This window comes from Tasmannia lanceolata, unplaced genomic scaffold (assembly GCF_043159265.1).
Source record: "Tasmannia lanceolata isolate RefF3 unplaced genomic scaffold, GAP_Taslan_0.1 ptg000008l, whole genome shotgun sequence".
NCBI classification, from domain to species: Eukaryota; Viridiplantae; Streptophyta; class Magnoliopsida; order Canellales; family Winteraceae; genus Tasmannia; species Tasmannia lanceolata.
In genome coordinates, this window is record NW_027518685.1 from 13,097,025 (window position 1) to 13,120,410 (window position 23,386).

A 23,386-nucleotide genomic window follows, 5' to 3' on the forward strand; every position below is an offset into this window, starting at 1 on the left:
TTAACCACTGCTCCTAAAACTACTACCCTACCACTGTCTACCAAATAATTCCATGTTATCTATGGAACCAATGACATGAGCTCTCCAATGTTTTAATAATTCCGCTCCACTTCCTTGTCTTTTAGTATTCAAAGGGCTTGTGAGAGCTTGTTGGGAACTGCAATAACTAATAACCTTTTGACGGCCTTCTAAATCCTAAAAGACAAGAAAGTGGAGCAGAAATATCAAAACATTGGAGAGCTCATATCATTTCCCTGTATAAAATAGAGGAATGATATCAGCAAAATTATGGTTTTATAATTGCACAAACTTAGCTTGTCTTTTCTTTTTTAATTGGCTTGTCAGGGCTTTTTGGGAAAGGGAGTAATAAATCGACTCCCATATATCTTAAATCGACCCCATGTCTCTATCTCTCTCTAACCCAGAGGAGAGAGAAAGACACATAGGGAGTCGATTTATCATTTCCCTAACCTTTCACAGCTCTTGAAAGTTGAAATAATAAGAAGATTAAATCGGGATAAGTTATTCCCTCCGGGACAAGAGTTTATTCAGGGTAAAACCTGGCCTGAAATCGAAGGCCCTAATTTTTAAAAAATCGCATGGTGTTATGTTGGATCCGATCGGACCATCAATCCGTCAGGGTGCAATTTGGTCATTTCATTGAAAGTTTTAGAAGAGACGCGTATTGTCACTCCCTTTTCTATATCTCTATATCTGCACAAATTCGGCAAAACTAGTTTGAGAGAGAGAGAGAGAGAGAGAGAGAGAGAGAGATGGTGGTTGCAAATGCATGGGTCTCAGTGCCACTCTTCAGACACCCATGTCTAGATTTTTTGGGCAAGAAAGAAATCAATCAAAGCTTTGTGGGGTCCATTCTCCACAAACCCATTTCAAAAAATTGCAGAAATTCCACCCTTTCTCGACGTTGCACCACTTCTTCTGATTGGGATTGGAACCGATGGACCCGTCATTTCTCAGAAATTGATCAGGCTGAGAGCTTTGCATCAGTTCTCAAGGTACCCATTTCATCTCTCTTTAAGAATTTGACTTAAATTGGGAAACCCAATTCGTAATTTTATCTAATTTTGTTGATTTTCTCTGGGTTTTGGTATCTGAGTTTCAATTTCTTGGGTTTTAGTAGGTTTTTTTTTGACATTCGTCATTTTATTTCTATGTGTGACTGCTAATGCATGTGTTTATGAAAGTCAGGATTATGAAATGTTCTGTTTAGTGGTGATGGAAATAGGGTTATAAGGTTGAACTGAAGTAGCCAGAGCATGTTTAGATGGAATCATGCTATTCAGGTTTGTGTTGGTTGCAATGCTCTGATACGATTGTAAGGACTGAACAATATAAAACCAAATTATATGTCCACTTGTCCATCTGAAATACCAAAACGTAGCATTTGGTACTCGAAAAAGAGAGTTCCACAGCTTGCCACTTTTGAGGAAGTGAGTTCTATTAAGGCGAAATTCAATTTCAAGCCAGTTGAATTCTCTGAATGATTGCAGACAATATTATCTGTTGAAAATGAACATAGTTTAGGACTTGAGAGTCGCACCACTTAAAACCCAAAAAACCGGCCTGCTTTGAAACCATAAAAGTCAGTTATTTGCTCCAAGCGACTGATCCTAAACTAATTTCTCAGTGCCTAATTTCAACTGTTTTCCTTTTGACAATTGAAGTCAAATCATGTATTTTTTTATATAAGCTATCAACATTGACGGCACGACCTACAACCCTGAATATTGGAACATTATCACTTGGAGATGCAAAATGGTTCACTTGAGGAATCAAAATACTACTTGGTGCCACCAAAATTGCCCCCGTCAATAACTAGACACCTTGCCACTAAATCTGGTTTCCCACTCAATCATGATGTTGATGTTGGTCATAATTAAATCTAGAAAACAGTCACAGTACTAGAAGCACCTTGTACTGAACTGCACGAGTATAGCTTGCTCATCAATGCCAAGGTCAAAACTGGCAGAGTAAGAAGAACTCCTTGACCTCATTTAGCAGCTAGGAAACTCCTGCAGAAATATATTTCTTTTTGAAGATAGGAAAAGGATATCCAAACTCCCTTTTTTCATAATGTCATTTCTTTCTTTATTTTAGATTTTTCTAATTAACTATAAAATGTAAACACAATTCCCAAAAAAACCATACAAGCCTCTAACATGAAATAGGCCAAACCCAAAGCATGCCACCACTGAGAAAGAAATGAATTACAAAGATCATATGCAAATCCAAAGACGGTTTTCTTGTAAGTTCATCACAGATTTTTTTTAGGTCCCAATGCACCCAATGGCAGATGACTGCTAAGAAGTGCAAGCTCTTGTAATGCTCCCAGTAGTTGCCTAAGCCTTCCCCATCAGTCCGAACTTTTGGGCGCAATGGTAAGAAACTTACTAATTCGTATCAGAGTCATTGCCCATGTCTCGAGTTCCATTCTTAGGGTGAAAGATGTGGCAGAAGGAGTAGTGTGCTGCTGTTCACCATTCATCTGCCAAGTACGTAAGATATCGACGCATGGGGCTTGTAATGTTCCTAGTATTTGCTTGAGACATCCCCATCAGTCCGTCTTTTGGGCGCAATGGCTAGAGAGCTTACTAACTTTTATTAAACACTTTGGATGTCGATGTTTTTTTGGGAGTTGTGATTACATTTTACAGTTAATTATAAAAGTTTAAAATAAAGAAAGGAATGCCATTATAAACACAAGGGAGGGCGGATATCATTTTCCCAGATATAATGTCATTGACACTCAACTTTGTGTAAACGTTGATGCAAGCATATGTGAGAAAGCGGAAGAGGAAGATTTTTTACGAAGAGAAGAGAAGGGAACCCAAACAATTCGTGGGGTTGCTATTGAAATTGCACTTCTTAATGTTCATCGAGGGAGACTCCCTTAACATGGCCAGATGGGTGAGAGACGGGATTGGCTGCGGACTTGATATCTAGATCCAACATGTTTGGAGATCGGCTAATACGGAGGCCAACTTGCTAGCGTGTTTGGGCATGTGTAGAGATCATGCTTCTAGATTATTTGCCACCATGACGATGCATAGTTTGGTGGCACCTACTCTTTTGTGTTTTTCTTTTGTTTCGTCTTTCTTCTCACCCCTTTTTTCTTGTTACTCTCATGTTCCTTGTTTCTTTGTACTGTGCCTATAGACGCTCATTTTCTGGATTTGGCCATTCTTTATTAAAAATGTTTTCCGTTCACAATTCAAAAAAAAATATTTCTTTATGAAAAATAAATCCCACATGCATCTCTGACTCTAAGTTACATAATTGTAAGATTTCCATTAATCAAGTGACATGCTATATGACACTTATCTATGCACCATACTAACTTATCTGTTATTCTAATACCAGCACCCCCACTCTCAAGTTGTACTGTGTTTTGAACATGTTCAACTTGTCAGATAGATGAACATGATGATAACTTGTAAGCCCTTCAGTGAAAATGTATGCAAGTTCGAGCCATCTCACCACTTTCTACTCTTTCTCTGATAAATTGAAAGTCTATTTTTATGTGTTTCATGCTACAATGAAACACAATATTTTCTAATAATTTGATTGCACTTTGGTTATCCAAATACAGTCATGCGCAACCTCTTGGAAGCATATGCGTCTCTGGGAGTACCTGTCTTATCCAATTCACGTTTGTAGTAGTATAAGGCATGGCTCTATACGATGTTTCTGCAATTTTTCATTTTTTGAATGCCTGCTTTTGCAATATCTCTTGCAAGTGTGCATTGTTTCTTACTGCTCCATCAGAGCAGGCAGCCATCCAACTTCACACAATACCTAGTAACTGATCTTTTGGTATCAAGATCTCCTTCCTACTCGACATTTGAGAATCTAACCAACTTTACTGCTCCCTTTTGATCTGGTCCGTATAACAAAGGTCCGTATAACGAAGCATGATTCATGGTTCCTTTAAGATACCTCATGATTCTCTTAGCATCTTGTAAGTGTTATTGTCTTGGATCATGCATAATCTGACACACTCGTCTCACTGCGTATGTGATTTCAGGTCATGTGAAAGTCAAATATTGAAGTGCACTGACCACACTTCTATACATCTAAGTACATGGAACTTTTTGTCCATCTTGTTTGATAGCCTTATATATATATATATATATATATATATATATATATATATATATATATAAGAGAGAGAGAGAGAGAGAGAGAGAGAGAGAGAGAGAGAGAGAGAGAGAGAGAGAGAGAGAGGAAAATGATTGTGAGCTTGAAGCTCATATAACTTATATGAGCTTGAGGGCCCGAACACATGGGTCCCACATTTTTCGTGGTAATCCAAACCATTCATTTCCAAGGCCCCATCATAGATAGGGAGTGTACCAAAAATCAGCTCCATTGGATCATCTTAACCCCTCCAAAAGCGGAGGGCAAAAATGGGCAGATTTGTGGCAAACGGTGTTGTCCATTTTGCCCTCCACTTTTGGATGGGTTAGGATGATCCTGTGGAGCTGATTTTTTGTTCACACCCTATCTATGTAAGGGCCTTTCAAATGAATGCTTTGGATCATCCTAACAATGTGGGCCCACATGTGTTTGGGCCTTCAAGCTCATATAAGCTATATGAGCTTCAAGCTCACAATCATTTTCCTTATATATATATATATGTGTGTGTGTGTGTGTGTATTTTGAGTCAGATTCACTTTTTCTTTTTCCTTTTTACTTCAATACCAAGAAAATGATGAAGATCTTCTTAATTCTTTATGTCAGAATTTAGCTTAGGTACCCCTTTGGCCTATCAATTTTTGCATTTATCTTATATCATCAACATAACCTAGTATGAGAACTGTACCTAACCTAGTGTGTATATAAAACTATGAATTGTCACATATACTTCTCCTGTATCCTCTGACCTAAAGAGCTTGATTTCGGCTCTCAATCCACGCTCTAGGAGCTTGCTTTAGTCCATAATTGGCTTTATTAAATCTTCACACATATGTGCTTTTGTCAGCTTTCTCAAAGCCTTGTGGCTGATCCACGTAGACTTCTTTGAGATGGCCATTCAGGAAAGCATTTTTACACATCCATTTGATTGAGTTTCCACCCAAAAATTTTAGCCAATCCTAGAATTGATTGCACTGTAGTTGCTTTGATTACAAGGCTGAAAGTTTCTTCATAATCAAGACAAGTTGCTAGTTATGTCCTTTGGCAACAAGTCCAGCTTAATGTTCCATCAGAATTTTGCTTTATCTTATGCCTCCATTTGCATTATACCACATTCTTATCTTTGGGCGAGCCACCACTTCCCAAGTGGCATTTCTGTGTAGAGCCATTTCTACTTGCATAACATCGGCCCATTTTTCATTTTTCGCAACCATTGTTTCAAAATGTCGGCACGACGCAATCGTGTACTCGGTTGACGTGGCAGAGTACTTGGTTTACGCGGTCATATCTCGTGATAGTCAAAGGAGTTTTTATTGACTTTGTAGGATGAAATGCGGAACACGGCCAAGTTAAAAGGGAGTCGACTCGGGGGAGCCCATGATGACGCGGGGGAGGTTTAAAACTATGGTCACAACTTCTATAAATGAAGAAGGTTCAGTTGGCTAACTTGCATGTTTAGGGTTTGCTGTGTTGATGAGTATGGTGCTTCTCATAAGGTTGCATGAGGGCTTTATTAGGAGACACTATAGGTGGGGCATGAGAAGACATTGGAATGATGGCATCTGATTTCCCTTCAAGCTCAAGTCTAATGGTTGGAGTTCATTAAATGAGTAGCATCAATAGCCCTTATTTCATCACTATAGTATCCAACATTTAGCCAACTAAATTTTTTCTAAAGGATTCATTTAGCCGACCCCAACTAGTTTGGGACAAAGGCTTTGTTGAATTGAGTTGAGTTGAGTATCCAACATTGATCCAGGTGATAGATTTTGGATTGAAATTGCATCTTGTGGAAGGAACATGTGCATAACATAAACAATCCTATGACCGAAGGGAGAAATAGTTTGGATTTTTTGTTAAATTCTATGACAATGATAACTGTTGTAGGACTGGTATGAGGGGGGTAGCATATGAATGAATGTAGACAGCTTCAGCCAAAAGATGCTAAGGAGCACCATGGTGAAACATTAGGAAGGGGCTAGCTTCAATAATGTTCCTATATTTTCTCTTTGCGACCTCATTCTTAAATGGAGTGAGGACAAGAGAACTTTTGTTTAATTCTAAGGGAATGGTATAATTCTTGAAATGATGTGGAGGTGTATTTTCCATCCCCATTACTTAGCTGTTTAAATTTTTAATGCAAGTGCTATAGTGTGCAGTGCTAAAAGTATAGAATCACTTAAAGGTAGAGAAGACATCTAACTTATGTTTGAGAAAAAAATATAGAATCAGTTAACGGTAGAGAAAACATCTAACTTATGTTTGGGAAAAAAATATCCAATGAAAGCATATAAAATCATCAATAACATAGTAGAGAGAGAGAATATAAAATCATCAATAACATAGTAGAGAGAGAGAGAGAGAGAGAGAGAGAGAGAGAGAGAGAGAGAGAGAGAGAGAGAGAGAGAGAGAGAGAGAGAGAGAGAGAGAGATGCAACATGTGCGGGTCCCCACCATTCTTATCAATTCCGTTCTTTTCATCCAGAATGAACACAACATTCTGTACCCTTTTGCAAAATGGTACAAAGAACAGAACAGAACATACTTCCCCTAATTTTGTTATGCTTTGTCCTATTCTGGTTGGAGAAGAGGGAGACAGATGTATTTAGATGAAATTACATAAGCAACGCAAATGGTAGAATACCCATACAGTAATTATCCTTGACTAAATGGAGATGGGAAAACTGTCTGTAGGATGAGCGTGATGTGCTGTGTGGATCATGGATCTCATGTTCCGAGGTTGTTTGTTTTATGGATGTGAGCTTTCTCTATGAATACCTGAAAAACATAAATTTTGTGTCTTGGATTTGTTGTTTACCACTCTAATATATTGCTATGGCTAGGAGAGAGATGTAACAGTCCAACTGTCCCTGATGATAAGACATACAATTATTTAAAAGCCAATTCCCAAACCTCTATATTTTTGACAAGTTGAATGGACCAATTGAATTTTCTGACACCCCATAAAATGAGAATTCTCCTCCAAATTGAATCCACCAAATTGAACCTACAAATTCATTGATTGCCTATTTTGGTTGATTCTGAAAATATTGATAGTTTAAGTCACTGAAGTTTGAGAATTCTCCTACAAATGGATGTGGAAAGAAAAGCAGATCCCTGTAAGATGAATAAAAGTGTCACTATATACAAGAATATTAATCAGATTTTTATGGATATAATGCTTATTTTTAAACAAGAAAGCTTATTGAGCTCTTTTCATTTATTCTTCAAACGACTGTTAACTTTTGCAGTTTCAACTAGAAGATTCAATTGAAAAGGAGGACTTTCAGGAAGCTGCAAAGTTGAAAACTGCCATTGTGGAAGCAGCATCAAAGGACACTGTAGCTGAAGTTATGTCTCAGTTGAAGGTCAGATGATTGATTGAATCATTAGGTTAACTAGTAAACTTATAATTTACGACAACGCTGGGTCCTAACCTTATATATTGTTTCTGGGCAGGATGCAATAGATGAAGAGCGTTACCATGATGCATCAAGACTGTGCCGACTTACAGGGAGCGGGCTGGTAATTTTTCTTATCATGAATATATGTTTCCTATTGGAAAAATATTCAATTAGACTAAATGCCTATATTTTTTATACAAAGTTATTCTTCCTTTATTCACAATACTTAGTGCATTTTTTACTGCTTTGGGATCGAATTATGTAGAAAGCACTCTGTTCTCTCTCTCTCTCTCTCTCATGTCTCTGAACTGAGCTACTTTCGGATTCTTATGGTCTTTGGACACGTATAGATCAATTTGTATAAATTCAAAATCCATAATGACGGTCGTTTCACTTGTTGCCTTTTATATTTAACTTGTCACTGCATGATGGGGGATCATCCAAGATGCCATGAAGGGTAATGGAGTTAAGAAGCTGAGACCCATCATTAATGTTTTTTTGAAAGATAACGAAACATTTGTTAGTGAAAGCTGAAGTACATCGCGGGTGACAAGGTGGCCCACTAATTCAAAGGTTTCTATGATGAAATCTCAAAAAACAGACCCAACAGAAGCAGCCTCCCCCTCTTGAACATGAACAGTAAGAACCCAGAATTGCACCTCCAATACTTCTCTGTTCTTCTGCTATTGCTGATTGATAAGCCCATGCGTATGCAGCCCCTCTGCCAAGCTACAAAGCTCGTAAAGGCACTCCTATGATCCAGACTGTGCTCCAACCTGGCATAGATTTTGTGAGGCAAGGCCTCCTTTCACTATTATCAAAATTATCAATGTCTCCTCCCTTTCCACTCCGTTTTTAGCCAACTCAACTGTCTCCTCATTTGCCGAACGCCTTCGATGTTTGAATTTTGGGATGCAAGGCCCATCGCTAAAGTTAAAAGAGTTTTTTAGCTTTTAGAGCATTAAAAAGTCGTAGAGGGTAGTATAAGTGTCCGACCCCGACTAGTTTGGGACAAAGGCTTTGTTGAGTTGAGTAGAGGGTAGTATAAGAGTCTCTCTTCATCAAAATCACTTAAGTTCTTTGAATTATGAGTGTTTTATATAGGCCCCACACATGTACTGTGAAATTGTTAATGGGAAGAGTCTTTAAGTCATTAGAGGATATTTTGGTCCAACAATGTTAGGTTTTTATTTTAGGATTGTAGAACTTTATAGTTTTCTTCTCTTTCTTATATATTTTAAGCGTCATTGCAATTTTCTCTTATGCAATGATGGATGAATGAAAATCATTTTTTTCTTTCTTTCTTGCAAATCATGGATGTGAAGTTTGCTTTTCCAAGGTGCTATGCCCTGCCTCCTTGGTGCGATGCCTAGGATTCCGTTCAAATGAAGCACGGGATTGCTAGTATGATTCTAGCATAATCTCCTTCTTCTTTAATGAGATTCCAAAGCTTCTTTGGTGAGATGCAGAGGAAAACTTTTGATAACATGCCTTGAAAAAAGTAGCTTCTTTCCTTGTTACTTGTGATCTATATTTCTCTTATTTTCTCTCTCTTTTTTTGAATAGCAAAAGATAGAAACAGAAGATTCTTTTCTTGGTTTCTTCCATAAAAACAATCTGCTCGGGAACTGGAAATATTCCTTCCCCTTGCCTAAAACTCAAAACCCTGTATTTTCTTATTGTTTACCCACTTCATCTCAGCCTAAATCCCATGTCCCTTAATCTTGTCCAAAACCCTTGCCTGCTCCTTCCGGCATACGTCTGCAACCCTTCAAACCTAGCCTAAACCTAGTAGAAATATTTTCCCCATCTAATCACATAGTTTAGGATCTAAAATCCCAATTTTCACCCATTATTTTTGTTAAAGTATAAAAGATAAATACTGCCTTTCTCCGATAGCTTAAGCTTTTGGAGAAGTTGGTAAGTTAACATGGTATCAAAGCCAAAGGTCTCAAGTTCAAACCTCCCGAATAGCAAAAATCCACATGCGATGGTCGGCCCAAAGTGGGACCACATGTGCCACGTGTTTGCCAAGTGGGTCACACGTGCGGGGGAGTGTTAAAGTATAAAAGATAAATACTGCCTTTCTCCGATAGCTTAAGCTTTTGGAGAAGTTGGTAAGTTAACATGGTATCAAAGCCAAAGGTTTCGAGTTCAAACCTCCCGAATAGCAAAAATCCACATGCGATGGTCGGCCCAAAGTGGGACCACATGTGCCATGTGTTTGCCAAGTGGGTCACACGTGCGGGGGAGTGTTAAAGTATAAAAGATAAATACTGCCTTTCTCCGATAGCTTAAGCTTTTGGAGAAGTTGGTAAGTTAACAATTTTCACCCATAACGTCCCTTCCACAGATCCGTCATTCATTAGTTTGGTATCAAAGCGAAGCATTGGTCGGTCCTTCGATCGTCCTGCATCATGGCCTTTTTTCCAAGCTTCTAACCAAGCAAGTAAATTGCATTTTAGTTGCGAAAGCCATCTTTTTTTATTGCTTGCATGACTAGCCTTGTTTTTTAATTATGTAGGCTCAGGATGGTTTTGCATGGTAATAAATGCTATGGGGACTTGGAATCTAGTAAATTTATTTTGCATTTTTTAACTAATATTTTTCATCAATTATTTTGCCCTTGAGGCCTGCACTTTCTACGTAATTTTACTAGTTCAGTGTTACATGGACACTTCAAGGTAGTGTTGAACACTTGCATTGAATGCCAAAGTAACTATGTAAATGCCCATATTCTTTCCTTGATAGTTACATGATAAGTGTGTCCATATATATTCCCTGCACCATCTAAACTCTAAAATAGAAACCCTGAACTTGAACATATTGATACTATTGTTTTGTATATGCTTCATTTGTTTTTGCCCCGTGTGTTGCATTCACGGACTCGATCAATTGCACGGACTTTGTTTCAGTGGAAATGTTCAATAGAATACGTCCCAAGGCACATTATTTTGGGGCTGTACTCTTATTGATAGTCAAACAAGTGCATCGATAACAATCAGCATAAAGTGACTCTGCTATGAGCTAGAAGTGGTATCCGCTTTCTAATCATTTGAACTGAAGGTGATAAAAATATATCGTGATAACCTGACCTGTAATTGGGTGCTGATAAATCTTAGATCAGAGACTTGGCTACTTTCTCTTCTTGACATTTGACTTACCTATTGTAGCCATGGGACCCCTTCCCCACCCAATTCCTGCACTAAGACAGTGGAGGGATTGTACGCGCTTCTATTAATTCTTGAGTACTTTATGCCACTCATTCTTGATCAAATGTTGATTGATTTCCTTTAAATTTTAGCTGCTATCTCTGATATAATTTAGTGAAGATTTTTTCACTCTGGCAGACTGTGACTCTTTTAGGCATGCATCACATCGAGACACAGTTTTAGTGTGATCAACAGTGTTTTATTTTTTCTACCATTAAAAAGCCAATGCTTTTTTATTTTTATTTGCAGGTAGGTTGGTGGGTGGGCTTGTCAAAAGATTGTAGTGATCCTTTTGGAAGAGTTGTACGTATAACCCCTGCTATGGGTAGATTTGTGGCCAGGAGTTACAGTCCAAGGTAAAAATTTATGGGTAAATTTGTTGCCAGGAATTAGAGTCCAAGGTAAAAGGTTTTGCTAGTTCTTGGCCAATTTTTGGAAAAATATAAAATGTTAATGACGGTTGTTTCTTCCAGGCAATTGTTAACTGCATCTCCTGGCTCCCCATTGTTTGAAATTTTTGTCATCAAAGATACTGACCAGGCATACATAATGCAGGTAATATGATTATTATGTTGTTGTTATGAAGAAACTATTTCATCGTGTTAATCAATCTATTGCAAAATGTTCTGGTTGATAGCTTTGCGAAAAGAGACATTATGTTAATAACATTGTAAGTTTGGCCAATCCATTTTAACTACCCATCTTTGAATAGGTAGTATTTTTTCAGCCAGCCAAAGGTAGTTCAACACTTTCGAAATCGAGAGATAATCCATCTGTCTCTGGATCGGAGAACTCTTCCACGGAAGACACCCCAGTGAATGAAGATAAGACAGAGAAAAGTGACGAGAAGAATGCTAAGGATGTTAGTGAAGAAGGGTTGAAAAGTGTTTTAAGTTTTCTTAAAGATAGAATTCCTGGATTAAAAGTTAAATTAATAGATGTCACCACGCCGGAGGAAATAAAAGAATTTAGTGACTCTTTGGAGCAGTTAATACAAGAAGATGATGAGAAGCCGAGCACTACTGAAAATTATGAAGATCCAATAAGTAATGATATGGGGGAAGGGGGCAAGAATACTTTGAAACTTTTTGTTGGTGGGGTACTGCATAATAAGGAGGATATTTCGTCAAAGACTTACGTACGTTTTCCAGCAGAAATAAAGGATATGGAAAGAGATTCTTTTATCCTACATATTCCTGTGAGAAATGAAGGTCTAGATGTTGGAGAAAGGAAAGCAACCAAACTCAAAGTGGCAGCTATTGCAGCTCAGGCAGTTTCAGAACTAATGCCTCTTGATGTCGCTAAGGCATTTTGGAGTGTTGACAAGGTTCCTTCAAAGGTAAGACTAAGATAAACTGGACTTCATTTCTATGTTAAAAAGTAGGTGTCTTTAGGAGACATGGTTTCTTCTCAGTTATCTTACTTATGGTATTCAAATGATTGGAATTCTTTTGAAATCTGGATAACTACAATATCTTCTGGTGACACTAGCATAATAGGTATTTATGGCTATACACTCAGCTAGTTTTTATAGGGTGGCAATTCCAGTTGAATTTTTTTTTATAGTACCATTGGTTCTTCGAGTTTGGAGGAAATTTAGTCCCGCAAGCATGAGAATATTTGGGGCATTGGGAATTAGGGGACCATCATTTGGGGTTCCTCTTCTACTACTTTGTATTGGTCGGTGACTCTGCTGCTTGGTAATTTTTCTGTCTATATAACCAATGAAGGGATCTTCTGTGAGACTAGTTCCACGCTTAAGTATGTTTATTCTGTTTCTCATCTCTAATTGCAACTGTTGAGATTTTAGATTTTTAGCTATCCTGTTATGATCTTTTGACTTGTTAGTAACTTCTGAAGAGTTGCTTCTGCTTTGTTTTCTTATTATGAAAAGATCCTAATGTTCTGTTTATTTGCCTGATGCTATAACAAAGGACAATTGTTGAAACTTTCCATGATTTCCCTCTCGCCGAAATATAATCATGTTTTGAGTCTTTTAATCAGTTTGGGATTTGGGTCTGTTCGATATTCTGATCAAATCCAGTCAATGTTTTGAATTTTGCAAACTGTTAGTGGTGTTATAATTTATAAAGGAATTACTAGAAGCATAGGAGAATGACTTAAATTTCATATTTGTTCAGATCAGTAAACTTAATTTCTTTTCTAAACAATAGGTTTTAGACATCGAGAAGTCTGTAGGCTACATGCATCTGGCGAAATAATCGTAAGTGCATAATTTTATTTTATTTTTATTTTTTTGAGGGGTTGGGGTTGTTCAGGCTATCCTTGGTGAGGTAAGTGGGTGGGTAGTATAGTTAGCCGGTCCGGGATGAGTTCTGTGGTTCTTGAAGGCCTTGTTGCTAACAACACAAGAAACTCAACTGTAAAGATGGCCACACCATTTTGTTCCTTGAGATGAGTTTCCATCTGTTTCACTTTTCTTATTATGAAAGAATCCTGATATTTTGTGTCGGGCATTTTTTTTCTTTGGCCGACACTATAACAAAAAGGAAACCTTTTGAATCTTTCCATGAGTTCTATCCATACTTATAAATTTCGTTTCGTTTCGTCCGAAATGGACGAAACGAAATCTTCAAAGACCAAAATTTCGTCCGAAATTGGCTATAACGGCTAGTTTGACTGTTTTTTGCAGAAATTACATCAATGCCCCTGTAACGGCTCTTTTGGGTTTTTGACCATTTTAGCCTCCAAATGTGACCGTTTATAGCTGTTGGGAAGGGTATTCTAGTCATTTTTACTTGCACAAACAATAAAAAACTCTATAAATAGCATTTCCCCTACCTTCTTCTCCTCCACCTTCACATAAGTGATTCTCCTTCTCTTTTCTACTTTCACTTACACTATCTATTCTAATAAATTTCCTACAGTCTACACTCTTCTTCAACTCAATCCAAGTCCATTTTGGAGCAAAGGGAAGGCCTACCTTCAACTTACAACTACAAGAACTATTTCCTAAAGCTTGCAAATTACAAGTTACACTACAAATTTCAAGTGAAGGCTTACAAGTTACATTACAAATTTCAAGTGAGGGAAGGCTAATATTATCTTATTCTCTTCAAATCAAGTTCAACCTCAAGGTTCTCTTTATTTCTTTCCATTTCCTTTCTTTTATTTCTTACTTCATTTGTCCCCTTCTACTTCATTTTTTTGTAATTTGTTTCAATTTTTATTCTTCTAATTCATTTTTCTCCTTCTTCTACTTCATTTCAGCATGAGTGGGTCGGACGGACTTTCTGCAGGAGCATCCTCTATTGGTTCGGCACCCGCTAGATCGGATGACCCGGCATGGGCTTACGGTACATTGGTTCCGGGTCAAAAAAATAAAGTAACTTGCGTATTCTGTGGCAAAGTCATATCGGGTGGAGGTATAATCCGCTTGAAAGAACATTTAGCGGCTGTTCCTGGTGAAGTAGCATCATGCAAAAAAGTGACTGAAGATGTAAAATATCGAATGAAGCAACTTTTAGATGCAAAGAGAAAAGAAAGGGCTAGGATGAGTATATCCAGAGCAGAGGTTGGAGGTTTTTATGGCACACCAGACGAAGAAGAAGAGCAGGATGAAGAAGACATTGGCACACAATTGCCTCAACGAAGAGGTAAGGAAGTTCTTATAGAACCGAGTGGTACAAAAAGGAAGAAGGGAATCACAGGAGGGATTAGGAATTTCTTTGCACCACGAATAACCCCTGGAGCCCAGCCAAGCATTAAAAGTGCTTTGGCTACCAAAGAAACAATGGATAGAGCAGACATGGCGGTTGGCATGCTTTGCTATGATGCCAATCTCCCTTTCAACGTTGCCATTTTGAAGAATACAGTGGATGAGGTAAACAACTACTTGGAGGAGATTAAGATGTCATGGAGATACACTGGCTGTAGCATTATGGCAGATGGATGGACAGACACCAAACACCGTTCCCTAATCAACTTTTTGGTGTACTGCCCTAAAGGAGTCATATTCCTCAAATCCGTTGATGCATCTGGCATAGTGAAGAATGCCGATGAATTATACAATATATTTGAAAAGATTGTCGGAGAGGTGAATCCAGAATATGTGGTGCAATTTGTAACTGACAGTGAGCCAAGTTACAAAGCTGCTAGGAAAAGACTAGAAGCCGTGTTTGGTACATTCTTCTGGACTCTGTGCGCAGCTCATTGCTTAGATCTCATCTTGGAGCATCTGTGCAAACCGACTGTATTTCCTCACATAGCAACCACAATTAAGAGGGCTCGGACGATTACAAAGTTCATCTACAACCATGGAAGCTTCTTGAATTTGATGAGGAAGAAGTTCATAGGTGGGAAGGAGTTGTGCCGCCCTGCTGCAACCAAATTTACTACAAATTTCATTAGCATACAAAGTCCGGTGTTGAATCGGAAAGCACTTCAGCAGATGTTTGTGTCTGATGAGTATAGTACTAGTAGGTTTGTCCAACACTCACTGAGTGAAGGGGTAGTTAGTACTGTGTTGGATAAATCTTTTTGGGACCAATGCAAGTACATTCTAAATATCAGCGAGCCTTTAGTGAGAGTGCTGCGTTTGGTAGATCGGCAGGACAAACCGGCGATGGGTTACCTATATGAGGCCATGGATAAGGCCAAAGAGAACATCAAGGAGAGGTTGAAGAGAAAATCAGATTACATGCCCATCTGGAGGATCATCGACCAAAGATGGGATAGGCAACTCCACAGTCCCCTCCATGCAGCAGGATATTTTCTTAACCCTGCTTTCTTTTTCACTCCTACCTTCTCTAGGCACAGTGAAGTAACCAGAGGCTTGTTGGCATGCATCACTCGACTGGTACTTGATGAAGCTACCTCATCACCAATCAGATTGAGGATTATCGAGAGGCTAAGGGTATGTTTGGAATGAAGCTTGTAATCCGCAACCGAACGAAGTTGGGACCAGGTATATTTGAGTTGTTTGTTTAATTAAGTATAATTCATTTTAACTTTCAGTTTCTCAACAAATAATGCTTTACTATTTGTTACTTTACAGTTGCATGGTGGAATCAATTCGGAGGTGACGTGGACGAATTACAGACCTTTGCGATCAGAATCCTCAGTCAGACCTGCAGTGTGACTGGGTGTGAAAGGAATTAGAGCACCTTCAAACACATTCATTCTGCATAGAGAAATAAGTTGGAGCACCAGAGATTAGATGACTTGGTGTTTGTCCATTACAATCTTAAGTTTCGAGAAAGGTATACAACGTAATATAATGTTTTCAACTCTCACTTTATCACTTTAAGCTTTTAAGTTTAACCTTTGACATTAAACTTAATGTTTTCCTTTTCAGGGACTTGTTGAGGAAATCATCTATCACTAGTGACCCTTTGAGCATAGACCGTCTGGATGTCATGATGGATTGGGTTGCAGAAGAAGAAGATGTCATATTCACGCCGGAAGACATTGGGTGGGAAAATCTTGAAGCACCTACTGCTGTGGTTGGGGCCGGGGACGACGACGACGACTTTCTCATGCCTCTTGAAGAAGATGTCCCTACTGGTGGTCCAGGTGGTGATGACGGCGGCGGCGACGACGACGACGACGACGAAGAAGACATTGAGTATGATCATCCGGGTTATGATGACTGAGAGTCGTTGCTACTAGCTATTGTCTATGTTTCACTTTCATGTATCTTTTTTTTTTATGTTTTTCTATGTATCAGACTATCAGTTGGACTTGTGCAGGACTTTATGTGTTTAAGTAATGAATATGCCTTTTGGGACACATATTTTGGACTATTTATTAGTTTTTCATCTTTTTCTATTGATTTTTTATTTTTTTGGATTTTTCTCATATTTTTTAATATATTTTTTGTGTGAACGAAAAGTTTCGACCGAAATGCACCGAAATGACCGAAATCCCACCGAAATTTCGTTTTGGTGGCCAAAACGAAATGGCGACCGAAGCGGAATTTACAACTATGGTTCTATCTAATTCTCTTATGAAATATCATGTTTTGAATCTTTTAATCAGTTTAGATCCGTTTGATATTCTTATCAAATCCAGGTGTTTTTTGAATTTTGCCAACTGTAAAGGGTATCAGTAGAAACATAGTTGTATTATGAAGAGTTCCATCTGTTTATAAGGGAATCAGTAGAAACATAGTTGTATGCCTTACATTTCCCATAGAGGCACATGCATAAACTAATGTTCAGATTAATAAATTAATTTCCGCTTAAACAGTAGGCCATAGACTTCGAAAAGTCTATGTAGGCTACATGCAAGTGACCAAATAATTGCAAGTGCATACATTGGGGAGGTCCTGGCAAGGTAGATGGGGTGGTATAACTACCCAGTCTGTCATGAGTTCTACCATTCTTTAAAAGCTGCTATAGCGGCCTCACGAGTTGATCAAAGAGGACCTGCGCAGGCTTGTAGACTTGTGATGCAACACGACTGAACTTGCGCTCCACAAACATTCGTGCAGCTCAAGTAGGAGATCAGAACTCATACCGCGGTTGTGGCTTTTTTGATGTCAATTAGAACAGCTCGACTTCTAGAAACTTGCAAAACAAAACAAGGATTGGGTTTCGGTCGCTCTGCTTCGTAGACAAGGCTCGTTCCGTGCTTGACTTACGAGCTTGTGTAGTAAGGCCTCGCCCTTATAGCTTATGGGGGCTTATGCACTCCACTCGCTGTCTACTAAACGATAGGGGTGAGCATTATTCGGTTATAACCGAAGAACCGAACCGAACCGAACCGATTTGGTCGGTTCGGTTCGGTTTTTCTCCATTTCGGTTCGGTTTCGGTTAGTTTTTTGGGAAATTCGGTTATTCGGTTTCGGTTTCGGTTATCTAAAAAAAAAATTCGGTTAACCGAAATAACCGAAATAAGGGATGAAACCATTTTTTTTTCAAAAAAAGTTGCTTTATGTGCACTCCGTGGGATGATCAAAACCGTCCATTCGATTGATCACAACTTAATTATGTTGTGCTCAAAAATTCATTTTGATCGGATGATCCTAGCCCTCCGATCCAAGCCTAAATTTTACTTTTTTCCCTCTTTTCCTCTCACAATTCGGTTATTCGGTTATAACCGAATAACCGAATTTGTAATCGGTTCGGTTTCGGTTCGGTTTCTCATAATTCGGTTTCGGTTTCGGTTCGAATTTTGCGAAACCGAAATAATTTCGGTTTTAACATTTCGGTTTTTTCGGTTCGGTTTTAACCGAATAACCACCCCTACTAAACGAGGGTTAGAGCGAATTGAGCGAAGCCTTCAATTTAGTAGCTTCCCCCCTTTTCCCTCACCCTAAAGCTACTAGTTAGTTCGTAGGGACAACCTCACCCGTGTGGGAGCTAAGAGTGGCCCCCCTATGCACTTGCCGTTGATTTTGCCCTAAGAGCGGCCATCATTGCTGGGGCCGCCCAGTATATGGTGTTCCCTGATGAAGGGACCTCGGGGACAAAGTGTCCTCGGCCATCAAGCAGCTCGTCCCCGGGGTCTTCACCCTCGTGGGATGCTTGCTTTGTTACTGATGCCACTAATGCTTTTCATGCACCTGAAGAGTCTGAGACAACGCTGCTACTGGAACGACGGCCATCCGCCACTACTTGTCGAGCACAGGGAGGACTTGAATGGATACTTATTCATCCACAGGATAATCATGCAGGGAGGCTACGACGATAAGCCATTTGCCGATAAGAAAGGTATTCTCGACTAGTAAGGGAATTTGTCATAGGGATGAAAAGGAGAATCCCGATCTAGACCGCACTCGACCGATTCAAGAAGGTTTTTCCGCGGGGCTGACGATGCTGCCAATATCTGTTTCGAGTGGGCTGCTATAAGTGGCTTACTCTAGCTTCGCTAGTGAGATAAGGTAGTTGGCTTACTTGCTTGTTAGAGGACAGGTAGTTTACTACTTGCTGTTGTTAGAGAGAAGGGGATGCTTGTGTATGGATGGAACTAAGAGCTTAGGGTTCAGAGCGAGCTAGCAACTAGCTTGTTAGAAGCTTGCTGTTGTTTTCGAGCAAGGTAAGGCGAAAGCAACAAGCAACAGGTGAACGGAGCTAGGGGTGAGCATTAATCGGTTAAAACCGAATTAACCGACCGAACCGAATTCGGTCGGTCAATTCGGTTCGGTTCCGAGGTGGATCGGTTCGGTTTCGGTTTACAATAGCTACAATTTCGGCTGATCGGGTTCGGTTTTGGTTGCCAAAGAAAAAAATTCGGTAGCACCGAATTAACCGAATTTGTGTTAAAATATCGATTTATGTTTTTTGGGTTTGGTTTTGGTTTTTCAAACAAAAAATAAGGTAGTAAGACTAGTAAGTTGATATATCCACCCCCCTTCCCCTTTTAAGTCTTTAACTTTCGTTTTTTTTTCATTTGCAAAAGAGTGAAAGACAGCAAAAGGCAAAGCTAGTTTTTTTTTTTTTTTTTTTTCTATTCTCTAACCATCCGCCGCCACTGCAACTCCGATGAGTGGCGACCCCATCTCTGACCACCCGCCATCTCCGACCACATCTCCGACCAGCTGTCGTCTCCGACCCCATCTCCGACCCGCTGGTAGGTTTTTTTTCTTTTTTCTTTTTTTTGTATATTGTCCCAAATCTCAGTTCCCCTTTTCTTCCCCTTTCATCTCATCTTTCTCTTTCCATTTCTAGGGTCGAACATTGAAACTTCCGTCAAGGTTCTTCATCTTCTCCTTTTCATCTTATTCTTTTTCCTTTTGCATTTCTTTCTTCCTCAGATTTTCACTTTTCTCTTCAGAGTAGAGCTCTGCACCTTCTCCTCATATGAGTTTTTCTTCTCTCTTTTCTCCTTCCCTTTTTATTCTTTTTCCTTTTGCCTTTCTTCCTCAGCTTTTCACTATTTTTGGAATTTTAGCTTTTTTTTTAACTTTCGCTTCCCTTCCAGATCTTTTTTTCCCTTTTTATGTTTACATTTTACCTTAATTTTCACTTTTAACTCATGATTTTGACCACCGATTGTGAGTGCCAAAGCTTCTGTTGGAAAAAAAACCGTGAATCCGGTTTTTTCGGTTAAAACCGAAAAACCTTTTTTGTTTTTCGGTTTCGGTTCGGTTTGGTTCTAACTAAATTCGGTTTCGGTTTCAGTTCCAGTTTTGGAAAACCAAAATAATTTCGGTTTGATATTTTCGGTTTTTTCGGTTCGGTTTTAACCGAATACCCACCCCTAAACGGAGCTAGCGAGTGGTAGGGAACTGTTGTTGTTCGAGCTTAGGGTAACTGGAACGCTTTAGCTAAGGAGCGGAGCTATTCCTTGTGATGAGTTCCATCTGTTTCGCTTTTCTTATTATGAAAGAATCCTGATGTTTTGTGTCGGGCATTTTGTTTCTTTGGCCGACACTATAACAAAGAGGAAACTTTTTTAATCTTTCCATGAGTTCTATCTAATTCTCTTATGAAATATCATGTTTTGAATCTTTTGATCAGTTTAGATCCGTTTGATTTTATTTTATTTATTTTTTTTTTTTTTGAATTTTGCTAACTGTAGAGGGTATCAGTAGAAACATAGTTGTATTATGAAGAGTTCCACACCATTTTATTATGAAGAGTTCCATCTGTTTAGAAGGGAATCAGTAGAAACATAGTTGTATGACTTACATTTCCCATAGAGGCACATGCATAAACTAATGTTCAGATTAATAAATTAATTTCCGCTTAAACAGTAGGCCATAGACTTCAAAAAGTCTATGTAGGCTACATGCAAGTGACCAAATAATGGCTAATGCATACATTGGGGAGGTCCTGGCGAGGTAGATGGGGTGGTATAACTACCCAGTCTGTCATGAGTTTCACCATCTTTAAAAGCTTGAAGGTTGGATAAATAAAAAGTAAGAACATGAAATTTAACTGTGAATAGTGGACCACCCCATTTGGTTCTTTTTCTTTAAGGTATGGATCATATACTTTCAATCCCATAAGGCTTCACACTCGGCAGTAAAGGAACAGAATAGACACATGATCTGTACGAGTTTTCACACACATTGACCCCTGAACCTTGCATTAACCAGCTCATCCTCAACGTTAAAAACCATAATGATTGCAGCATGCATCTCTCTTTAGTTGGTTGTGTAGGTTTACATGAAAATAAATTGATCAAGCGCCCGCTCTTTTTTAGGTTTCTAAAGATGTACTTGAGGTTGTCAAGCTTGCTGTTACTCAGGCACAGAGGCGAAACAAACTATCCGAGTATACTCTTTTTAAACGGATCACTACTTCCAATGACGGTTTAGATCCCTTTGATGGTACGTTTGTTTTGGGTGGTTTATATTATTTACTTCCGACTGAAATTAAGAAAATTGTTTGGAAGTATCTTAATGATAAAATATTCTGGTTCAAGTGCAGGCTTATATGTGGGAGCTTTTGGTCCGTATGGTACTGAGGTGGTACAGTTGAAGCGTAAATTTGGTCGCTGGCATGGGACTGATGACATCAATAAGGGCTCAGATGTAGACTTTTTTGAGTTTGTTGAAGCTGTAAAATTGACTGGGGATCTAAATGTCCCTGCGGGCGAGGTCTGATGCTATCCAACATAGTTATAGCGGTATTTTGGTTCTGGTTGATCTTGTATCTGCTAATTATTCTATCTTATTTCCTTTATCCAGGTGACTTTTCGTGCAAAAATTGGCAAAGAGAATCGCATCCCTAATCGCGGGAAGTATCCAGATGAACTTGGGGTGGTAATTTTCTTGCTTTTATGTCGTTTCTCTTATTCAGTTCCAAGTCCAGATAGTTCCGATAATTTTCTTGATATACCAAATATGACCAAAGTATCCAAATTCCAAGCTTCTATTTCTTCTTCATTGGCCATAATACTCCGTTTCCAATTGACTAGCAGTCAGATTACTTTTCTTACCAACCTAAACATGAATGGTTACTCAGAAGTGTCCGTCTTGTTTTACCCAAATTGAAGCACATCTTGTTATTTGATTTGAACGGGTGAATATGGTCATCATGTACAATTATCTGAGAGATTCTTATAACAATGATATGATGCCCCCCAAAGTTCTTTGAATTTCATTTCTTTTATTTTTATTCTTTCTTTTTTAACATGAAACCTTTTCAGAGAGTTATAGATCTTCATCCAGAAGTGTCTGTTTGTTGTTGCTCTTTCAAAATGCCAAGTATTGGCTCAGCACTCGTAAAACAAGAGAGCACTTGGGTCATGTTGAATAGCCAATTTCTGAAATATTTCTCTAGTTTCTTTTACCACAAGTGTACGTCAGCTTTAATTTCTCATATTTGTTTGAACAGCAACTGATTTATAATTTGTTTCTGTAGGTTGCAAGTTACAAAGGCGAAGGAAGAATAGCAGAACCTGGATTCCAGAATCCACAATGGGTCGATGGTGAACTACTCCAGTTCAATGGGATGGTAAGGAGATTTACTGTAATCCTCAAGAACTTGTTTAGAGTTACATATATGCCAAGAATTCAGGCTCAATTTTGTATTATTTAGGTGCAAGAGCCAAATCAGATTTGAGGGGTCGGCTCGGCTTGGCCAGCCTCTCCTAAGGACTGTCTGAACCTATTTGACTCGGCCTTGTCATCAACTGAAGCATTGCTATGTTTTATGTCATTAGAGTTTTGACTCCAGTTTGATGGTTTATTCAGGGTCTGGGGCAGCACATGAAAGGTGCAGAACTTGGGTTTCTCTACGAAGTCCCCGAACAAAGCTTCCTTGTATTGTTCGACCGTTTGAAACTCCCAGAGTAATGCCATGCACTGAACTCTCTACACTCCCCGACAGGATGCATTTGGTCTTTTGGCAAAGGATCAGGAGGGCATCTGTAATTGTGCTTTTTTAACATGATGTTGTACTAATGGTCGCAGTTCAGGTGCATCCAGGTGTGGGCCAGAGGAGAGAGGCCTTAGGGGACTTCTCCAGTTTGTTGGGTATACTTCTCAGCATTATAGGTAGTGATACATCTCAATGCCAATGCTATAGGTGGACCTGATCCATCCAATAGTGGTTGTTTTTTTAAAAGATAAGCTAGAGATGTAGACCAAGGTTGAAATCTAACTTCCATGTGTATAAGGATTGCAAAGCAAAAAAGGATAATAAATATGGTCATTTTTGGTCTTGTATTGATCATATAAGTTTGTCAATACTACTTTACTTGTGAGACAACCATGAATAGTGAAGAAGAGTTCGCTAGAAAACCTTCATAAAAAATTCTTGTCTTTTCTCTTCTCTCCTTTTCTCTATTATATTAATCCTTGCCTAGCGGCAGTCCTAGCATGGTGAGGCAGGCCAAAGGTAGGGAATTTTAGCCTTGCAAGAGGATGATGATGTAGGGACTCTAGTGCATAACTGTGGTGAGAAAAACAACTCTATCCAATAATGTAAGTATATTCTTGTTTGAACCCTATCCAATAATATGTAACTTTATTTTATAATCGTTGGCCTAAAATACATTTATTTGGAGATGAGTGTATTCCCTATAGCAATATCTTTTAGGTACCTAACCATACACCAGAATCCCTGACTAATGGAACACGTTAGGCTAGGCCCTTTATACCTGTCCCACTAGGATGGGTCATATCTAGTCTCAAACCTAGGCAGGTCCCACTTAGAACCAGATATGGCTTTTCACTTTGGCTTTTTTAGATAGCTCTTT

At 38.9% G+C, this 23,386-nt stretch overlaps 2 protein-coding genes across 2 annotated transcripts; both read left to right on the forward strand.

Annotated features, from left to right (window-relative positions):
- The first annotated feature begins 526 nt into the window (after positions 1–526).
- EX2 (UvrB/UvrC domain protein (DUF3506)) lies at positions 527–22,849 on the forward strand. The gene is made up of 11 exons (XM_077387967.1): positions 527–1,016; positions 7,407–7,523; positions 7,615–7,680; positions 11,021–11,127; positions 11,245–11,326; positions 11,484–12,110; positions 20,885–21,011; positions 21,112–21,281; positions 21,372–21,446; positions 22,048–22,140; positions 22,380–22,849. The coding sequence occupies exons 1-11, from the start codon at positions 774–776 to the stop codon at positions 22,479–22,481; spliced, it is 1,809 nt and encodes a 602-aa protein (XP_077244082.1). The 5' UTR covers positions 527–773; the 3' UTR covers positions 22,482–22,849.
- LOC143884415 (uncharacterized) lies at positions 12,131–16,522 on the forward strand. Its single transcript, XM_077387968.1, has 4 exons — positions 12,131–13,869; positions 14,003–15,698; positions 15,789–15,993; positions 16,089–16,522. The coding sequence occupies exon 2, from the start codon at positions 14,004–14,006 to the stop codon at positions 15,660–15,662; it is 1,659 nt and encodes a 552-aa protein (XP_077244083.1). The 5' UTR covers positions 12,131–13,869; position 14,003; the 3' UTR covers positions 15,663–15,698; positions 15,789–15,993; positions 16,089–16,522.
- Positions 22,850–23,386: the final 537 nt, after the last annotated feature.